General features: G+C 47.7%; 1 protein-coding gene across 1 annotated transcript in view; it reads right to left on the reverse strand.

The window, feature by feature from the left end:
• Nucleotides 1–236: 236 nt before the first annotated feature.
• USP46 (ubiquitin specific peptidase 46) overlaps nt 237–18665 on the reverse strand; it is a 43720-nt gene continuing 25291 nt past the window's right edge. Inside the window, exons 5-9 of the mRNA XM_013005600.2 lie at nt 16196–16272; nt 5277–5360; nt 3903–4100; nt 3283–3361; nt 237–2482 (exon numbers count right to left, since the gene is read on the reverse strand). Of these exons, the coding sequence (XP_012861054.2) occupies nt 2381–2482; nt 3283–3361; nt 3903–4100; nt 5277–5360; nt 16196–16272 (540 nt within the window). The 3' untranslated portion in view covers nt 237–2380. The remainder of the gene's footprint in view (nt 2483–3282; nt 3362–3902; nt 4101–5276; nt 5361–16195; nt 16273–18665) is intronic.

Consider the following 18665-nt stretch of genomic DNA (forward strand, 5'->3'; position numbering starts at 1 on the left):
CATCTATGGATATGGAATTCTATTCCAAAAGAATCATTCCTGGAATTATAGCTCCAAAGAAACGAGCAACCTAGTGAACATAGGACTTTGTTTGTTTTCTTGGGTTTTGGGGGCAGGGGGCGCAGTTTTTGTTGGTTTCTTTTGATTGTGATTTGGATGAAAGTGTGACTTTACACTTAAGCATGACTTTGATGGGATTCTGATTTAAACAGTTTAGTTAATAAATTAGTCCCAAGTATCATTTCAAACATGGTTTTTTAATGGTTTTGCTTATGAATCAGTTTCCAAATATGTTAATGAGAGATCAGCCGGTATCTATTTTTAAACTTTGTCACCCCGAAGTCACATCGATGGGTGATTACCTAATACAAACATTTCCCGACATCAGTCGTCAACCATTGCAAAGTGCCTCTGCTGAGACACAAAAAGAAAGACTGACCTTTCAGTTCTGCGTGATTACGGCATATCATTACTGGAAGAAATCGGAGAGAAAAAAAAAAAGACAAAAGTATTTATAAATATGAATTGGCCTCTAAACAAGGCAAGGTATTAATATTTCCATCACTCGTATAAAATAATAAGTGAAGACCACCCTGCTTTTGTCTTTTCTCCAGTGAAAAGGAAAACATTTCACCTCGAGTGTGAACACATGAAGTGTGCGCGTGGGCGTGCTCGTCACTTCCATGCTGAGTCACAGACAGTTCAAGATATGTCAGAGAGAAGAAATCCAGTTTTCATTGAGATAAAGTGCCATCCTCTTCATTTTTGCCAGATGGACCCCCAACCATCGTTCGATTTCAGTTCACATTCTGCCAAAAGTTTGCCTGTTCGTTCACCGGTTTATTAGGTAACAAAATAATACGTTCACAGTATAGCATAATGTATGGAAGTTAACGGACATCCCCAAAGAAAGCCAAAATCTCCAACTCATATTTGTAGGAAGCCAAGAACCAGCTCAATGGCCACACGTCCAAATAAACCTTTTTAATAAAAGGTCCTAATACTCAAATGCCCTAATAAATACAGGTAACAGAACAAAACTCAAAACAAGGAAAAAACTAACTATGGTGAGATGAGGTTCTTCCCACTAAAACAAACTCCCTCCTGCAATGCATTTTAGGGGTCTGAGCCAAAGAAACAGCCCCCAATTCGTCCATTCCTCCCCGTGCCCACAGACACTTCCTCTGAGTCCCGGCTCCGCCTTCGTTACCCCGCCCCTTCGCCTCCCGCTCGGGGAGGGCCTCCATTGGCCCTGGGACTTGCAGGGCCTCAGCGAACAGACTGGAGATGCAAACACGGCCACAGCTGTGTGGTGCAGCTGAGCAGCTGTTGGGTGCAGCGCTTCACGGTTCCTGGTGCAAGAATGATCCCAGTGCCGATCGGCTGCGGCGAGCTGTGCCAGGTGCCGCCGAGGTGGAGCCTCAGCCTGACCACCCAGACTTTTGTAGAACATCAGCAGGATGGGCACGATACAGACGTTGAAATGCTTAGTAGTGCCAGGTAAAGGAGAATGACTACTCATGGGACGGTAGAGAAGAGAGGGGGGTTGTTTTTGTTTGTAAGGGTGTCACTAAAACCAACCAACAAAACAGCATACAGTTATTTTCCTGAAATTTCATTTGGGTAGAAAGATTAAGAAAGGTAACTTTGTCCACCAAAGGGTCCTCCCCTGGGCTTTGCCTGCCCTGAGCGCCATACCTTCCTTCGTGGCCCTGGGATTCCACCCGTGGAGCCCCTACCACCGTGAACAGCCTCTCTTCACCCCGGTCCACTCGGAGGATGATTTCAATCTTGAGGTTGCTCGCCCTCTGAGATAGTTTCACTTGTGCAAACTTAAAGCTATGGTTGCTGTCCTAACAAGTGAACATCTGCCTGATTTCTTCTGCTCTTTTGTTGGAAGACCAGACAGAGAAGCTAAAGACGGGTGGCAATGCTTCCAGGGATGAGTTAAGAGGAATGCATTGTAAGGAGACCCCGAAAGCTACTTAAGAAGTTTAGCAAAGACTTCAAGTAGACGGTGGAATATTTCTAAGAAACACCATCCTAATCCAGCCAGGCATAGCAAGCGAAATGCCGGGCACCCAGTCCTTCGATGAGCAAATGTTACTGTATAAATCTCACCACACTCTGACTGCAGTTAACTCTATGTCAGACTATCATAAATCCAAGAGTAGTGCTGCAGGTAATAAAAAGTGGGGGGGAGGGGGACCCTGGGAAAAGTGGGGGGGATGGTGGGGAGAGTCTAACACAGCCAGATCACTGAGACTCGTAGTGATACCACTGGGGGACCACTGGGGAAGGAGAAAAGTCTGCAGAGAAACCAGGGAATAGTGCTTTTTGAACCTTCTCCCCTCTCAAATGAGTTCCACAGCTCTGTCCATTATTCTCTTGACTGATAGAATAAAATATATCCAGATTCTGAATTTTTTGATATGTCTGACGTCAGGCCATAGAATTCTTCGATCGCTTGAGCATCTATTTTCTGCAAGGAAAAGAGACATCAAACGGCACGGTGGTTTAACAAGCTGACTGGGAGAAGCCAAGGAAGACCAGCGAATCACGCAGCAAAGCAACACGACAACTGGGAACTTGTAGCGGCACATGGGCGGAGAAAGGGGAAGCATTACATAAATCTGCAGGGGCTTGGGGAAGAAAGCCACTCTTTTTAACCTGCTAGCAACCCCACGTGAGGATCCTTTGAAGAACCCAGGACTTCTGCCTGTCAGGAGGTAAACTGGGGGCAGGGCAGGGCAGGCTCGGGAATAATTTCGGTTCCTTCTGGGTTCATTCCTTCAGTGCGACTGTCCTCGCACAGCCACCCCAGCAGCGGCTAAAATAGACCGCGTCTCTACGTGTGACCTTCTCCCAGTGAACATTCTTCTAACAACAACAGTACTATAGGATAGACTTCCACAGGAGATCAGGAGGGCCATGCTCAAGCTGGGGAGCGGGGGAAATTTTTTTAAACAGTCATCGATACAAGAGACAGCTCGTACATGAGAGAATTTTAATGGCGCTCTGATGACTCCTGTACCCTGAGAATGCCTTAGGCATGGCACAAAACTTGCAAATCAATACAGGCCATGGTGGCAGAGAGAGACCCCACATCTACGCCAACGAGGTCCCTCTACAAGGGCGTCACATATCCGCGAGCCCATGCCGTGCTCTTTCCTCCCTAGGAAGGTCATCGTGCAGGTAGAGTAGCGGAAACCAGGCCTCCGCCAGAGTCCACGCAGACATGGGCCCGGCCCGGCCCCAGTGGAGCCGGAGGGTCATACCCACCTCTACAATGTCGTCGTCAAACAAAAGCCAGAAGCCGTGGCTTTTCACGATGGTGATGTAATGCCCGCGATTGGGACCGCTGGAAAGGGGAAAAACGTGTCACCACAGGGAGGTAACAAGTTAACCCAAGGCTCTTGGTAAGATGGGATTTCTTAGATCAGTTTTGCAAAACTTGACTTCACTGGGAGAATGGATCCCCACTCTCTGTTCACGTTCACTTGGCCACACGATGACGGGGCACGACTGGCCCGGCCGGACACACGCATGAAACATCTGCCTTCAAAGGCCCCCATCCAGCAGGGAAAGCAGACATTCAATGTCAGCAAATATTAACAAATACTGTAATGAGTGACACTGCTGGGAGTGGAGGGGTGTACAGGGTAGATCTGCTCCCTCGGGCTTCCATGGCCTTTGTGACCTTTCAGGGGCAGATCACAGGGAGGTGGGGTGTGTGCGTCGGGGCCGAACCTCTAAATTCTCAGCTGATAGTCCGGCACTGACCTATCCATCCCACCCGGGGACTTCAGTGCATGTGTAGCTGGGTCCAGTTTGGCCAAGGGACAGCTCCTCCACGGAATGTGAGTAAGCCGTGTCCCACCCCGTGTCCCGCCTCCCCTTACCTGCCACAGTGCACCACGACGGCCACCAGGTCGTACATGCGGTCCAGGTTCACCGCGTCGCTGGAGGTGTTGAAGAGCCGGAGCTCCAGGGGGAAGACCACTCGGTAGGAGAGCTTGGTGTACCTGTGCAGCTGCTCCATGTACTTGAACCGCTTCAGGTGGAGGGCCAGGATCATGGGCAGCTTCTTCACTCTCATCCTAAGGAAGACAGAGTACATCCTCAGCTGCCCCTCAACCTCCGGCGAGGATGGAAGACGCCACACTGGGGCACACATGAAAGAGGGACCAAACAGACCTAAGCAAATACTCACGGCCATCGCAGCGACCCTCTAGGACAGGGTAGAACTGTCCCTGTGGGTCTCCAAGACTGTAATTCTTGATGGGAAGGGAGAGAGCTTCATCTTTCTCCTGCCAAGCAGTAAGTAGTTTCGAACTGCTGACCCTGTGGTTAGTATCCCAACGCATAACCCACTCCTCCACCAGGACACCCTTTACTAAGCAGTCCACTTAAAATACAAGCACGCTTGCTCACCTAGAGCAGTGGTTCTCAACCTTCCTCATGCCGCGACCCTTTCATACAGTTCCTCAAGTGGTGGTGACCCCACCTCCACCATAAAATTTTTTTTGTTGCTACTTCATCGCTGTCATTTTGCGACTGTTATGAATCAAGCAACCTCTGTGAAAGGATCGTTCGACCGGCAAAAGGGTCACGACCCACAGGTTGAGAACCGCTGGCCTAGAGCTTACTCAACCCACGGCCTAGGTTCACTAGAGCTGAGAAAGCGAGACAGACAGATAGAGAGAAGCACACCGATGTGACTGTTTGAAGCAAGTAGGTCTTCATGGGGAACGGCTGCCACCGTCCCCTGCATCTCCGAGAGGAGAATTCGGAGAAGCCAGCCCGCTATGGCAAATGTGGACAGCTCGCGGGGAGGAATCTGGGAGCAGACAAGGTGGTCAGACGCGTGCTGAACACAAAGGTTCTAAAGACCAGCGTGAGCAACCTGCAGAAATCCACACACACCTGGGTCTCTCTCTCTCTCTCAGCTCCTTTGACCTTGGATACGTCAACTGCCCTCATCTGGCTCAGTTTCTTCATGTATACGCTTCCGAAGTTGGCCTAGGGCTGTGCTTCTCAAACAGGGCTCAGCACAAGAGCGGGGTATTGATAGACATGGAGCTCTGGGGCCCGAGAAACTTGGACACTGAGCTCCGAAGGTTGGAAGAAGTCCCGAGGTAAAGAAGAGGCCCTGTTTGATTCGATGGAACGTCTCCCCAACGTCAGTGAGCTTGGAAGCTCCATGGAGCCAGGCTTCAAAACCTCCCCTTCTCCCCACACGCAGTCCCCCCTCGGCGAACAGACCGCCCACCCACCTTTTCTGGGCCTCCTGTTTGCTGCAACAGGTTTCGCAATAGTATTTCTGCTCACTGCACAGCGTCTCTGTGTTGCTGAAGTCCCTGCAGAAGGGGGTAAAATAATGTTTTTCCTTCGGATTTTAAAGAGTTCAAAATGCACCTGCGTAGCACATGGCTACGTCACCACCAGGTGGTGCCCACATTTCAGGGTGCAGTTTGGCGGTTAGAGTTCAGCTTGGAGGCACCTCGGAAGAAGGGCCTGGTGAAGCTCGGGGTCATCCAGAGTCCTGAGGAGCACAGTCCTTTTCTGGTACTCATGGGGGTCGCCAGGAGCTGGAATCCACTCTGGCAACTAGCATCCCTAGAGTCCACACCAACGCATAGCGACCCTACAGCCCGGGGTAGAACTGGCCCCTGTGAGTTTCCGAGACTGTCTATAAGGTGCCTTAAGTGAACATGGGAGAGGAGTAGTCAGCAAAGGGCCTTCCTTAAGACCAGGTGCTATTAGGCCATTAGAGCACATGCCTCCAGGGCTGGGTGACTGTCTCACCATGGGCGCTTTTCAAGCTCTGTGCAAAGGGACACCAAATCCACCATCATTGAGTTGATGCAGACTCTTAACGACCCTATGGGACAGAGCAGAACGATCCCTATGGGTTTCTGAAACTAACTGTATCCTTATTTTATGGGGGGCTTGTACAGCTCTTACCACAATCCATACATCCATTGTGTCAAGCACATTTGTACATATGTTGCCATCATTTTCAAAACATGTTTTTTCTACTTGAGCCCTTGGTATCAGCTCCTCACTTTTCCTCTCCCTCCCCCACCTCCCTTCCCTCATGAACCCTTGATAATTTATAAATTATTATTTTTTCATGTCTTACACTGACTGATGTCTCCCTTCACCCACTTTTCTGTTGTCCATTCCCCTGGGAGAGGGTTATATGTAGGTCATGTGATCAGTTCCCCCTTTCTCCCCACTACCTTCCCTTTCCCGCCTCTTGGTATCACTGCTCTTATTGGTCTTGACGGGTTTATCTGTCCTGGATTTCCTGTGTTTCCAGCTCTTATCTGTATCTGTGTACATGCTCTGGTCTAACTGGATTTGTAAGGTAGAATTGGCTCACAATTGTTGCGGGGGAAGAAGCATTAAAGAACTAGAAGAAAGTTGTGGGTTTCATCGGTGTTCTCTTCCTTGTGACCCTTCTGTAAAGGGATGTCCAGTTGTCTACAGATGGGTTTTGAGTCTCACCCTAATTCACAATGATATGTTATTTTGTTCTGGGTCTTTGATGACTGATACCTGATCCCATCGACACCTCATGATCACACAGGCTGGTGTGTTTCTTCCATGTGGACTTTGTTGTTCCTCAGCTAGATGGCCTCCTGTTTATCTTAAAGCCTTTAAGACCCCAGATGCTGTATCTTTTGATAGCCAGGCACCATCAGCTTTCTTCACCATATTTACTTAGGCACCCATTTTGTCTTCAGTGACCATGTCGGAGGTGAAGATCACAGAAATGGCAGTTTATTAGAACATTGTTCTTGTGTTGAGGGAGTACTTAAGTTGAGGCCTAATGCCCATCTTCCATCTTAATACTTAACATATAAATATATGTACATAGACCTATTTCCCTATTGTTATATACAAATATATTTACATATGTACATGTCTGTATTTAGACCTCTACAAATGTCCTTTGCCTCCTAGTTCTTTCCTCTTTTTCCTTTAACTTTCCTCTTGACCCACTATCACGTTCGGCCTTCATTGGGTTTCAGTAATTCCTCTCCGCTACATTGCGCTTGATCAAGTGCCACCAGGCATCCTATGCCATCCTCGCCATCAATTTTAGATCACTTGAGGCTCCCTTGTCCCTGGGTTGGAATGTCAACCATGACATTCCCCTTTTTTTCCACCACCTCCCCCTCTCCAGTGTCCCCCCAGAATCATTGGTCCCCTCCCCCTCTCCGGTGTCCTCCCAAAATCATTATTTTCTCCTCCAGATTGTTTATCCCGCCTATCTTATCTAGTAGACATGCAGAGACAATAATAAGCACAAAAACAAGACAGAGCAAAACAAAGCAACAAGAGAAAACAAAATGAAACAAAAATCATCAACAAAAAAAGGAAAAGCCTATAAATAGTTCCAAGTCTATTTGTTGACCTTTAGGAGTGTTTTCTGGTCGAGTCTGATGGGGTACCACAACCTGGCCCCCAAATCTATTTTTGGTATTCATCAGGGACTTCATTGCTTTGTTCCCCTTGCTCTGTTGCATGCCCTTAGCAAAACTATAACTCTTTATAGGAGCAAGAAGCCTCCTCTTTCTCCCCAGGAGCAGCTGGTGGTTTTGAGCTGCTGACCTTGGGGTTAGCCACCATATGCATAACCATCGAAACTAGGGTTTCTGGCTGATCCACAGAAACTCAGCAGGGAATAGCCTCTCTCCAAGCTTAAGACAGAATATAGTGGTAGAAAAATATTCACTCATTCACTGCCAATGAGTCAATTCTGACTCATAGTGACCCGGTAGGATGGGGTGGCACTGCCCCTGTTGAGAAAGCCTCGTCTTTCTCCCGTGGAGTGGCTGGTGGTTTTGAAGTGCTGACCGTAAGGTTGGCAACCCCACGAGTTACCACTATGCCATAGGGCTCCTTACAGGAAAACATTACCTACAGTCAAAGTCCACAATAGTCCAAGGGTTGTTACTCTGAAGTGGATGGAACCGAAAAACAAAACATCTTTCTCAGGAAGCCTCTGCATTGTCAAAGATTAGAAAAAAATCATGAGTGAAGCTGAGCTTAGACTGAACTGAGACAGTGCACCCACACCCTACCCACCTTCTCCCCCAAAGGTGCGCTGCCTCCCTGTGAGCATGTGCCACTGTCTGTTCTGCCTGCGTGGACCTTCTCACCAGGAGGGCTTGGTTGTACTACTTATCGTTTTCATTCTTGAAATGCCATTCTTTCCTGGTCATTAAGAGATTCTGCTTAACTTTCTCGTGATGCTGCTTCAAAGGCCAAATCCAGAATAGCATGATACCCAGGAGTCTGGGGAAGAGGCTGTGACGCTTGCTTATTCACAGCCCCAGAAGCATGGATCTTTGTTCCGCAGAAGCCAGTTCCTTAAACTGGGTAAATGACTTAACCACTTGAAGGGAGCGTGTCAGAAGGAAACAGAGAGGGTCTGTTCTGTGTGTTGAATCCCCACACGTCTTGTACACTGGCAGCTCTCCAGGTAGGTGCAGGGAGGTGCTCGGTCTGGCAGACTTGTGCCAAGGAACCATGGACAACATCAAGCACTCAGAGCAGCTTAGCCATAAATCCTTCCGTGAGATTCCACTGCCTCTAGCCCTCCAACATGGCCTTATTCCCGAGGGATAGAATCTGGAGGAAGGGAGCTAACTCCCTGTTATGGGTCTCCAGACTACTATCTACTCCCCCGCCCCCACCTGCCCACCTCCTGCTCCAGCCCTCTCTATCGGCATATATGTACTCATGCATTTAGTGTGTATCAGCAGGTAGGCATTATTATCCTACCAGTTTTACAGGTGAGGAATCTAGTTAGATGAGACATGGATAAGTTAGTGAGTAGCAGAGCAGGATGTGAACTTTAGAAGCCTGGCTTCAGAAACCACATTTTACCCAATGTTCTGGGCTACCCCTTAGTACAAAGCATCTACTTTTATGGTTGTTGTAAATATATCTTTCACATAACTTTTGCCCTCCAGAATGTGAAGTCCCATTTTCCTGCAATTGGGTGCTGGTTTCTGCACTGTTGAATGTGTCCGTGCCTAGCTCCCCACCGAGTTTGAACTGCTGGCTGTTAGCTGGCGGCCATGAGCTTAACCACTGTGCCACCAGGGTGCCTTCCAGCTGGCACGCAGGTGCCCCATAGCACTTGCTGGATGGAAGAACAGAGAGCAAGCACACCGTCCAGAAGGGACATGGGAGCAGGAGGCGGGACTCGGGCATGGATGTTGTTGTTGTTGCTGTTGTTGTTGTTAGGGCCATCGAGTCTGTTCCAACTCACAGAGGCCTATGCACAACAGAAGGAAGCAGTACCCAGTCCTGCCCCATCCTCACAATTGTGGCTCGGTTTGAGCCCATTGGTGCAGACCCTGTGTCAATCCACCTCATCGAGTACCCTCCTCTTTCCCCTTGCCCCCTCTACTTGACCAAACATGATGTCCTCTCTCCAGGGCCTGGTCGATTCCAACGTCTATGGGCCCTGTAGGGCACAGCAGACTTGTTCCATGTTTAAACAGAGCTGAGAGAATGAAGTCTGAATCAGAAGGAGATATCAGACTAGCAGCATCTGCGCTGCCACCAGAGTACAGCGTAGGGAATCACAATACAATCAAGCAAGTCAATGCTGGAGGGAGAGAAGAGATCAGATCCAAAGAAAAGCAAGTGGAGAGATTTACCACACAAGGTGAGGTTCGGGAAGTGAGAAGCAGAGAGGCCAGGAGTACAAAGGCACCTTTGCTTGCACAGGCAGAAAAGAGCACAGCTCAGGATGCAGATTTAGAATTTAGAGCGGCTCATCCTGTTAGAGTTATAGACAGGGAGCCTGACGAGCTGCACCCACATAGGATTCAAGAACAGCACCATACTGCATTTCCCTTTAAGCTACTGAAGTACACCAGACATAAAGGAGAATGCTTTAGTCGTAGAATGATAGGTCATCTTCAAAGAGATTGCAGACAGCACAGGCCAATCAGCCTGGCCGTGAAAAGCAAACTGCGCCCTACGCCAGAGCATGGGCCAGGGCCACCAAAGTATTAAGACTTAGCACCCGCTGTAGGAAGGGAATCATTGAGTGAGTCAATGTTGGTCACGGTTCAGCAATAAAGGATTGCCATTAACAAATGCTTCCCGGCAGGGAAACAGGGGAAGGTGCTTAATTCAAGTCCTGTCCAACAGGGAAAAGCCTCTACCTAACCCAGCAAAAGAATCTTTGAATGGGAGAAATTGCAGGTATGCCCCACCCTCACAGCAGGAGACCAGACCTAACCAAACTTGCGAAAGCCCAGCCTCTGTTCTCGGCTGCAGCAAGTCTGACCAACCAAGAGAAGGCTCAGCAGCCCTCGCTGCAGCCTGTTGATACTGAAAAGCAGGAGTTTCTGCTTGAAAGGGCAGTACCGTTTCTCTCAGGAAGACTTAACCTAAGTTCTCAAGGAATCCAAATAGATACTGGAGTTATTCAGAGGTGTGGAGAAAAGCCAAAAGCTGTAGTTGAATCAGAAATTATTGAGAGCTGTAATTGGGGCCCGCTACCTAAAAGAACTATGGGAGCTTTACTAGGAAAGTCCAACCTTAATTCTCAATGTGGTCTGACGGCCACTGGAATTATTGATCAGGATTACGAAGAAGAAATTAAGGCAGTGATAAATTCTCATACACCATGGTTTATAAAGGAAGAGCGCTTAATCCAATTTTTGCTTCCTTGCATTTCTAGCGTTAAAATGTATACCTATCAGAAAAGCAGAGTACATAAGTCTGACTGCCCTTTAAATCAGGGGGTCTTTTTGAGTGCTGCTGTGGGGAACAACAGCGCCCCCACATGGAATTAGACATTGGAGGAAAAGGGGTTTTCAACTCTGGATATGGGGTTATTGCCTTCGGGCATCCAGGAGGGCCGATGACCCGCCCATTAACTTCCCCTAAAGCCAGCATGGAGAGAATGAGAGAAGTTAACCAGATCAGAATACTGCAAGATTATAAAATCCTACAGTGTAAAAAGCCTGAAGGCTTCATTGAGCCTGTAATCTTATTGGTAAACTTAGAGAAAAAGCCCTGCTTGGTAAGTTAGTTCAAGAACAGCTAAATGAATGTACAAATGTGCTTTACACAGTTGATGTATGTATGGATTGTGATAAGTGTTGAATGAGCCCCTAATAAAATGATTTAAATTATTTTTAAAAAGTAAAAAGAATAGTTAAAGCACATTTATTAAGAATCTTTTCAGTCTTTCAAATCATCTGGAGTGTGATAAGTTCTCACAACTACTCAGCTCTCTTGATCCTCTGAGAGCTGCAGCCAACATTTACATAAAAATGAAGGCTATCTAACTAGTAGTTTTACCGGTTCAAAACCAAACAAGTTAACTGAGATGGCCAGCAGTGCTTTAAAATTTGCATTGTTAAAACAGAAGAGGGAGAAGAGTAATCATGTGTGACAAATTTCATTTGGTCATTTTAACCAAAAATTTTTTCTCCTTACTAAAAGCTTGTAACAAAATTAGGGCAGATAAACACATTTTCACTTCTACAGAAAAAGTTGATCCCAAGGAGATGGAAATCGAGTTTGAGATCCAGGTCCATTTGTCACCTGGCGAAAGGGATACGTATTTATGTTTTTGCAGAGTAAAGCTGAAGGACTCCCTTTAAAAGGATGCAACCACGTTTGGAGAAAGATGAACAAGGAGATGGAGAAGCCACCCAATCTTAATCATAATTCTGTTTCCAGGTGGCTGACACCCCAAAGGGCGCGGCTTTTTGTTTGTTTTCACAGATAAAGGAGATAGGTGCATTTCTTTTCAGCCAGCAAGGCCCAGAAGAAAGGAAGGACGCTCCTGCTGTGCTCCGAGTGTTGAGGGCCAGACATCCTGATGAGGAAGGCAAAAATTTTCATTTCACTCTGGGTTTTGAAACAATGCCTTTATGTGGGGGTGCCAGCCCTAGCTGTTTAGCCATTAACTCTCAAGCACAGAATAACTGCCTGGTCTTTAATGAAGCCAGCTATGGCTTCTATATGATAATGGGTGAAGCATTTGCAGAATATGAAAACTCCACTACTGTGGAGGGGAAAGGAGATACAGAAACCTGTAAAGTTATGAGTTAGCGGCATGTCACAGCTGACAGGCTCAAATGGTTCAAATGTCAGGGGCCGCATGGCAAAGTGTTAAGAAATGACACTGTAACTATCATTGATTGGGGCCCCCACGGAAAGTTTCTAACTAAATGCTCAGAGGAATCCAACATTACCTCATGTGATTATACAAGTAATTGTGAGTGGCACGAGACCCCTGACGGCATTGCCACTATCAGGTCAAAGTTGATGCCTGACACAAAGGAGGCCTTGCACCGCCCCGCCCCAGGTTTACTAAAGCCTGTGACAGGACATGAACAGTGGGACCTGTGGAAGTTACCACTTGCCACTAAGCCTTTAACAGGCTATACAGGAAGCTTTACTCGCACCAGTCAGTCTGGCTATACTTACACTTTTCACAAGAATGAGACGCGATACATAGTCTCGTGTGTAAAGCTGCCTTATGTGGTTGCTGTAGGAAACATCATCATACATGAAACTGCTCACAGTGCCACCTGCCACAATTGTAAATTGTTCACTTGCATTAACCATGCTCTGCTTATAAACCTTTCAAAAGACAGCATCCTCATCCTAAAGAGCAGGATGGGGGTGTGGATCCCGGTGGAGATGAAGCGCAGATGGGAGAGCAGTCCAGAATCGTCCTTCATGATGCAAGTGGTGTTGGAGATGCTGAAAAGACCTTGCCGATTCATGGGAATGGTCATCGCAGCTATACTTGGACTTATAACAATGGCCACCACTGCTGCTGCCGCTGGGGGTGCTCTACAAGAGTGCATCAAAACTGATCATTTCGTGCCGAAGTGGCAAGTGAACTCACATCAGCTCTGGGCCACTCGGGCAAAGGTAGATGATGAGCTGTGGGGGGGGCGGGGGAGGGGGGGGTAGCGGAGTTGCAGCAAACTGTCCAGTGGTTGGAGATCATATCATGGACTTGCAACATCAATTAATGTTAATGTGATTGGAATGTAACTGATTTTTGTATAACCCCTTACCCACATAATAAGACATTTCATGATTGGGATTTGGTCAGGAAACATTTGCAAGGGCTTAAGGGAAACATTGCATTAGATGTTGATCAGCTTAAGAAGGATATACATTCTTACATTCAAAGACAGGCTTGAGGTGTCTCCTGGCTCTGATATGATTAAGCAATTGGTGAAAGGCATGGAAGGGTTGGATCTTGAGCTTGGGCTGAAAGTATTTCACATAGCTTAAGTTCCAGTCTGACTGTTTTGCTTATCATCATAATTTTGATGCTCGCAGTCTCATGTCGCTTCTATAGGAAGCTAAGAGATATGAAGAGAGACCATGTTGCCTCTATGACACTATTAAATCTTAAACATAATACAGAAAGGGGAAATGTGGGATATTAAAACTGAGGGAAATAGAACTGGGACTTATTCCCTGACGGGTACACAGGGAATCTGGAAGGCCAGTGGTCCACAGTAGGAAAGCTGCCCTTCTAGTAGTTGAAGATATAGTCCAAGTGCATTTTCCTGTGGCGATCTATCATTTCCACAGTTTCTCCCTTAAAGCTGTGCTGCCTTAAAGTGAGCACATGGTTGATTCTGTCTCCCTATAGAAGCAGACGTTCCTATTTGGTCTATTTCTTCCCATCATGGCATCCAGCCCTCTCATACCTTCCTCCAATAGAAGATGGGCCTACGGGGACTTTATCCCCCAAGCCTGGATTCTAAATGCTTGGCATAAGCCTGAATTTTGGCTTAGTGATAATAATTTGGTCATTAAATTTGCCTTGACAGCTTTCAATGTATAGAAAATAACCATGTAGCCACTGCGGCTCTTTTGAATTTTGTATGTAAAACAAAAGGAGGAATTGTGGGAAACAGAAAGATTTCTCCCATGTTGTCTCCCCCAAATATATCCCAAACTTAGCTGCTACCTCTCATGCTCTCTATGACTTTACTATAATCTTTACTTATTATCGCCTTACAATTGCACCTACCGGACCACCAATGATTTGTTGGGGGCTCTGTCCCCCCATACAGGTCGATAACTCTAATAAAACCTGTTAATTAAAACCCACGCTCTGGGCCCATTTTCCTTTTATTCCCATCCATTCTAACACCTACAAAAGGTAAAAATTATGGGGAGTGGGCAGTGGGGGTGGGATTGTTGGAGTTTGGCAAAATGTGAGCAGACACCCAAGTCAAATAGAAGGCCCTGAGGTTTCCCTTCCAAGATCTGAATACCTTCAAAACTGCTCAAGGAGGAAAGAGTCCTTAAGTTACTCCCCGAAGAAGGCACGAATCAAGACCAACTGAAGCTGACAACGCTGAAGGGGTCTACAGAGCACACAGTTGTTTGACCAAAAGCTGGCAACATATGTAAGGAAACTTTTCCATGAGGAAGCCGAAAGGGGGAGTCTGGGAGCAAGAATGCTTCCTGACATTAAGGATAAATTTCCAGAGCACAGAAAAGAGGTCTGGTGAGAAAGAACAACACTCTTTGAGGTTTCTGTCAAGAGAGTCATAGCACTAACATGTAACATAAAATTTGGGTGCAAATCTTAATATACCCCCTTTAAAAGGGAAATGATAACATGTTGTGGAAAAGCAGACCACCACCACCAGCCCCAATAAAGGGGGAAAAAAGTGGAGAAGGTGTTCTTGGACAGAAGGCTATCTACCATAAAGTTGGCTATCATACCCAAGTTAATTTCTACATGTAACATGTGTTCAAATAAAAACTTCATTGTTTCACATAATTTGAAAGGAAAAAAAAAAAAGGTTCCCAATCATTTTCACACCATGACCCATAGAGACAAGAATATTATTGCTTGGCTAAACCAAGGCAGCTGCTCTTGAGGCTGGCCAAAGAACTGTGGGCAAGAGAAAAAAAGAACAAGAACTGTGGGCAGTTCCAGGCCGGCCCGATCTCCAGGCCCTGCCAGGACCAATACACACGTGTGGTCCATTTCCCTGCCTCCAAAGCTTGAAAAAGCTTTGCCCTAGAATGGCTAATGGGGCTTTCTAGCTGCTCATTAGAATCACCAGGGTTGGGCAGGGGGACTTTAAAGCCATTCGAATACCTACGGCCCCCAAGTGATGACATAAGCACCTCTCCTGGTGGCAGGCGCTCTGGTGCAGACTGGGAGACACATCGGGCTGAGACACCAGGTCAGCAGCTGGAACCCCCAGCGGCTCCTCCGGAGAAAGAGGAGGCTTTCTGCTGCCGAAAAGAAACTCACGGGGCAGTTCAACTCTCTCCGACATGGTCACCTTCAGTCACAATCGCCTGGATGGGTGTGAGTTTGGGTGGGTTTGGGCTCCAGAAGACCTGTGGGGATCTCAGTCAGCTGGGGCCCTTGTCCACGGGCAGGTGCTGATTCATTCTTGGGGATCTGCAGTCCAGCCAGCTCTCAGGAGATTGGGTCAATGGCGCTGGGAAGCAGATCTACAGAGATGACCTGGAGGTAAGGCTCAGCAGAAAGTGCTGCCCTGGGCGCTCCCTCCCTTCTCTCAGCACCCATGAACGAGCAGCAGAGCATGCTGAGAGATGGAGGAAAGGCCATGTCCCATGCAATCTCAACCGCAGGCCCACCCCACCCCACCCTCCCTAAACAAACAAACTCACTCACTGCCATGATGGCGACTCAGATCCACAGGACAGAACTGCCCCTGTGAGTTTCCAGGACTGTAACTCTTTACAGGAGTAGGAAGCCCCATCTTTCTCCCCCTCCACCCAAAATGCCCGGTTTTTAATATAACGGGCCAGGCTGGCTTAGAAAGAGCAAGGGTGGGCATGTGTAGCCCTGATGGGAAGCATTTCATGTGCATGCCTGTGATGAGAGCACAAGGCCCCCATCCTGTGCTGCAGAGTAAAACTGTACTGTAAGCCTAATGACTAATGAGCTTCCACTTGATCCTCTCTGCCCTCGGTGGGGACTCTTCACCAGGGCACATTAACTTGCATGTCATCTTGATTGGGAAACAGGTACCAGAGAGTAATAGGATTATGTTGGTTTCGTGAGAAAGGAAGATCATCTCCAAAAGAAATACAGGATGGTTTCCTCCCTGTGTGTGTGTGGTCACCTCATGGGAGGTGACCGCCCGCCGCGCCCTGGCAATCCACGCCGTACCTTAGACAGTGCGTAATAGACGTGTTCTGCTCCACATCCACGGACAGGTCAAGGAAGTCTTCATCTTTGCTGCTCACCTGAAGCCAAAACAAACAAACAAGGATTGGTCAGAAGAGAGCACATCAGGCTCGGACAGAGGTATTGAAAGGTCATCCCAGATCAACAGCACCAAAGTCCCCAGTGGCTGCGAAGGCCCTCTGGTGACCGGTGTTTCCTCAGAAAAATCCCAGAGTCTCCCCTAAACCTCACCTGCCTCCTCTGCCCCAGTTTGCATGCAGAACTTTTCTTAATCAGAACTCAGTCCGATGCCTTTTCCTCTCCGTTCACATTCTTCACCCCCCACCCCCACCCCTTTTTCAATGCAGGGGGTATCAGCTGAGCACCCAATAGTACAGCCCAGGCCTTAACAATGGACGTTGGACGATAACGAGAATCAGAAAGCCCGTTGTCCAGACCAGCACCCCCACGCTCCACTGTTTGTACTTGACAGGCCCATGTGAGGGAGCCGGGAGCCTGATGCCACGGGACAGGCTGGAGAGTCCCACCAACCCACATACAGCTACCCTGTGGCCCAGACGGCGGCCGCCATGCGCAGAACTGTGTGGCATTTGTGGACACAGGGGTCCCCCACGCTGTCTTCTCAGAGCTACACAGTTCTCACCACACCGATGCTAGGTGTCAGCCCTCCCAGGAAGGCCCCACCTGCCCGTCCGAGGACAAACCTGGCTCTGTCCTGTCCTGCTCCTGGTAAGGGAGGGGGACTAAATGACCCCACCACAACTCTGAGGTGCTTGGCCAGCCTTCGTCAAAGTGGCTTGAGGGGGCTTGTGATGAAGCAGTAGATGCGTGAGGAAAAGGGAGGAGACTTAAAAAATTAAAAATTGTGTGGGAAAATTCATTATCTTGGAATTCCATTTTGCCGTGACATTTTTGAAGCCCACTCATGTTTAGGCACAGCGCAGTTGTATTTTTCATTTATTGATTCTCTTGTCTCCTCTCGACTAAAATGAAACTTCTAAAAGGCTGGCTTTGGGTAACGGCTAAGATCCTTCCACACGAACACACGCAAAACAAACCAGCAACGAATTCTGCCAAGTAACTGGACACTGGCCCAGCTGCCTGGAGAGGCGTGAAGACTGGACCCCATCAGGCAGGTGGGAGCCTTCACTTAGAGAGGGATGAGCTCATGGCTGCACAGCTTTGGCTGGGGCGGTTCGTGGGAAAGTGCGCTCATCCTGGTCAGAAGACCGAATCTAGGAGGCCTTGCCCCCTGGAAAGAAGGGAGCCTGCAAGGATATTCCCAACTCTGTCTGCACCATCTCTGAGCAACCCGTGAACTGTTCATGCGGTGTATCTTCAACGGAACCCAGCTGGAGACACAAGATCTGCTCCAAGAACCCAGCTGCTACCCAAGAAGCAGTCTGCAGCTTGCGTCCAACCAAGAGACTTGTCTACTATAACTAAAATGGTACTTGCCAAAAGGGGGTGAGGGAATGGGGCAACTACAGACACTGGAGTCTCTGTCACCTGGCATTTATACTGTCCAGAGTAATACCCAAACCTACAATGTGTGCAGAGACAGAAGACTTTCTTAAAACAGAAATCAACCAGTGCCAGTCCTGAGATGATCCTGATGCTGAGAAAATTAGCACACAGGCATTGTCGATGGGTGACTACATCTATCCTTAGTAAAGGAAACCATGCTGGCCATGAAGTTACTAAGGATCCCAACAGAGAACTAGAAACACTTTTTTTTTTTTAATCAAATGGAAGTTCTAGAATTTAAAGGTAGAGCGTACCGAATGAATTTAGCAGCACCCTGCCAGAGCTAGGACAGCCATAAAAACCTAGAAATAGGCCAATAAAAATCATCCAGAAAAACAAAGGAAAAAGATAGTGTGAAGATGAACAGACAGACATGTGTTGGCGTAACATCACACATGTAATTAGAGTCTCAGAAGGGGAGGAGAGAGAGAATATTTGCTGTATGGACAGTTTAGAAGGTGGGAGGGGAGGGATGGAAACAGGGAATACAAGGACGGAGCGGGACAGGCGATGTTAGGCTGAGGGGACAGCTGTGAAGGAGATGCCACAAAAAGTGTATGGATGATGGATCGTTGGATAGATTGTTGGATGGTCTGCTCTGGAAACCTTCACTCAACCCACAACAGAAAGACGAAAGAGATGAGAAAAATGATTTGGAAAAATAGCGGGTAACGTGTTCCCCAATGTGGTGGAAGACGTATATTTAAGATCCTAAACTACCACCAAGCAGGAAATACAATGGTCAACCAAGTACATCAGTCAAATGGTTGAAAACTAAAGATTAAAACGCCAACCCTCACTGGTCCAGATAAGCGCTCTCGACACGGGGAACCCAGGACAGATAAACCCCTAAGACCCAATCATGAGAGTAGTGATGCTAGGAGGGTAAGGGAAGGGGGGTGGGGGGCAGGGAATAAGGAGGAAC

This window comes from Echinops telfairi, unplaced genomic scaffold, assembly GCF_000313985.2.
Source record: "Echinops telfairi isolate 266 unplaced genomic scaffold, ASM31398v2 ScPeMD7_7468;HRSCAF=8506_0, whole genome shotgun sequence".
Classification (NCBI taxonomy): Eukaryota; Metazoa; Chordata; class Mammalia; order Afrosoricida; family Tenrecidae; genus Echinops; species Echinops telfairi.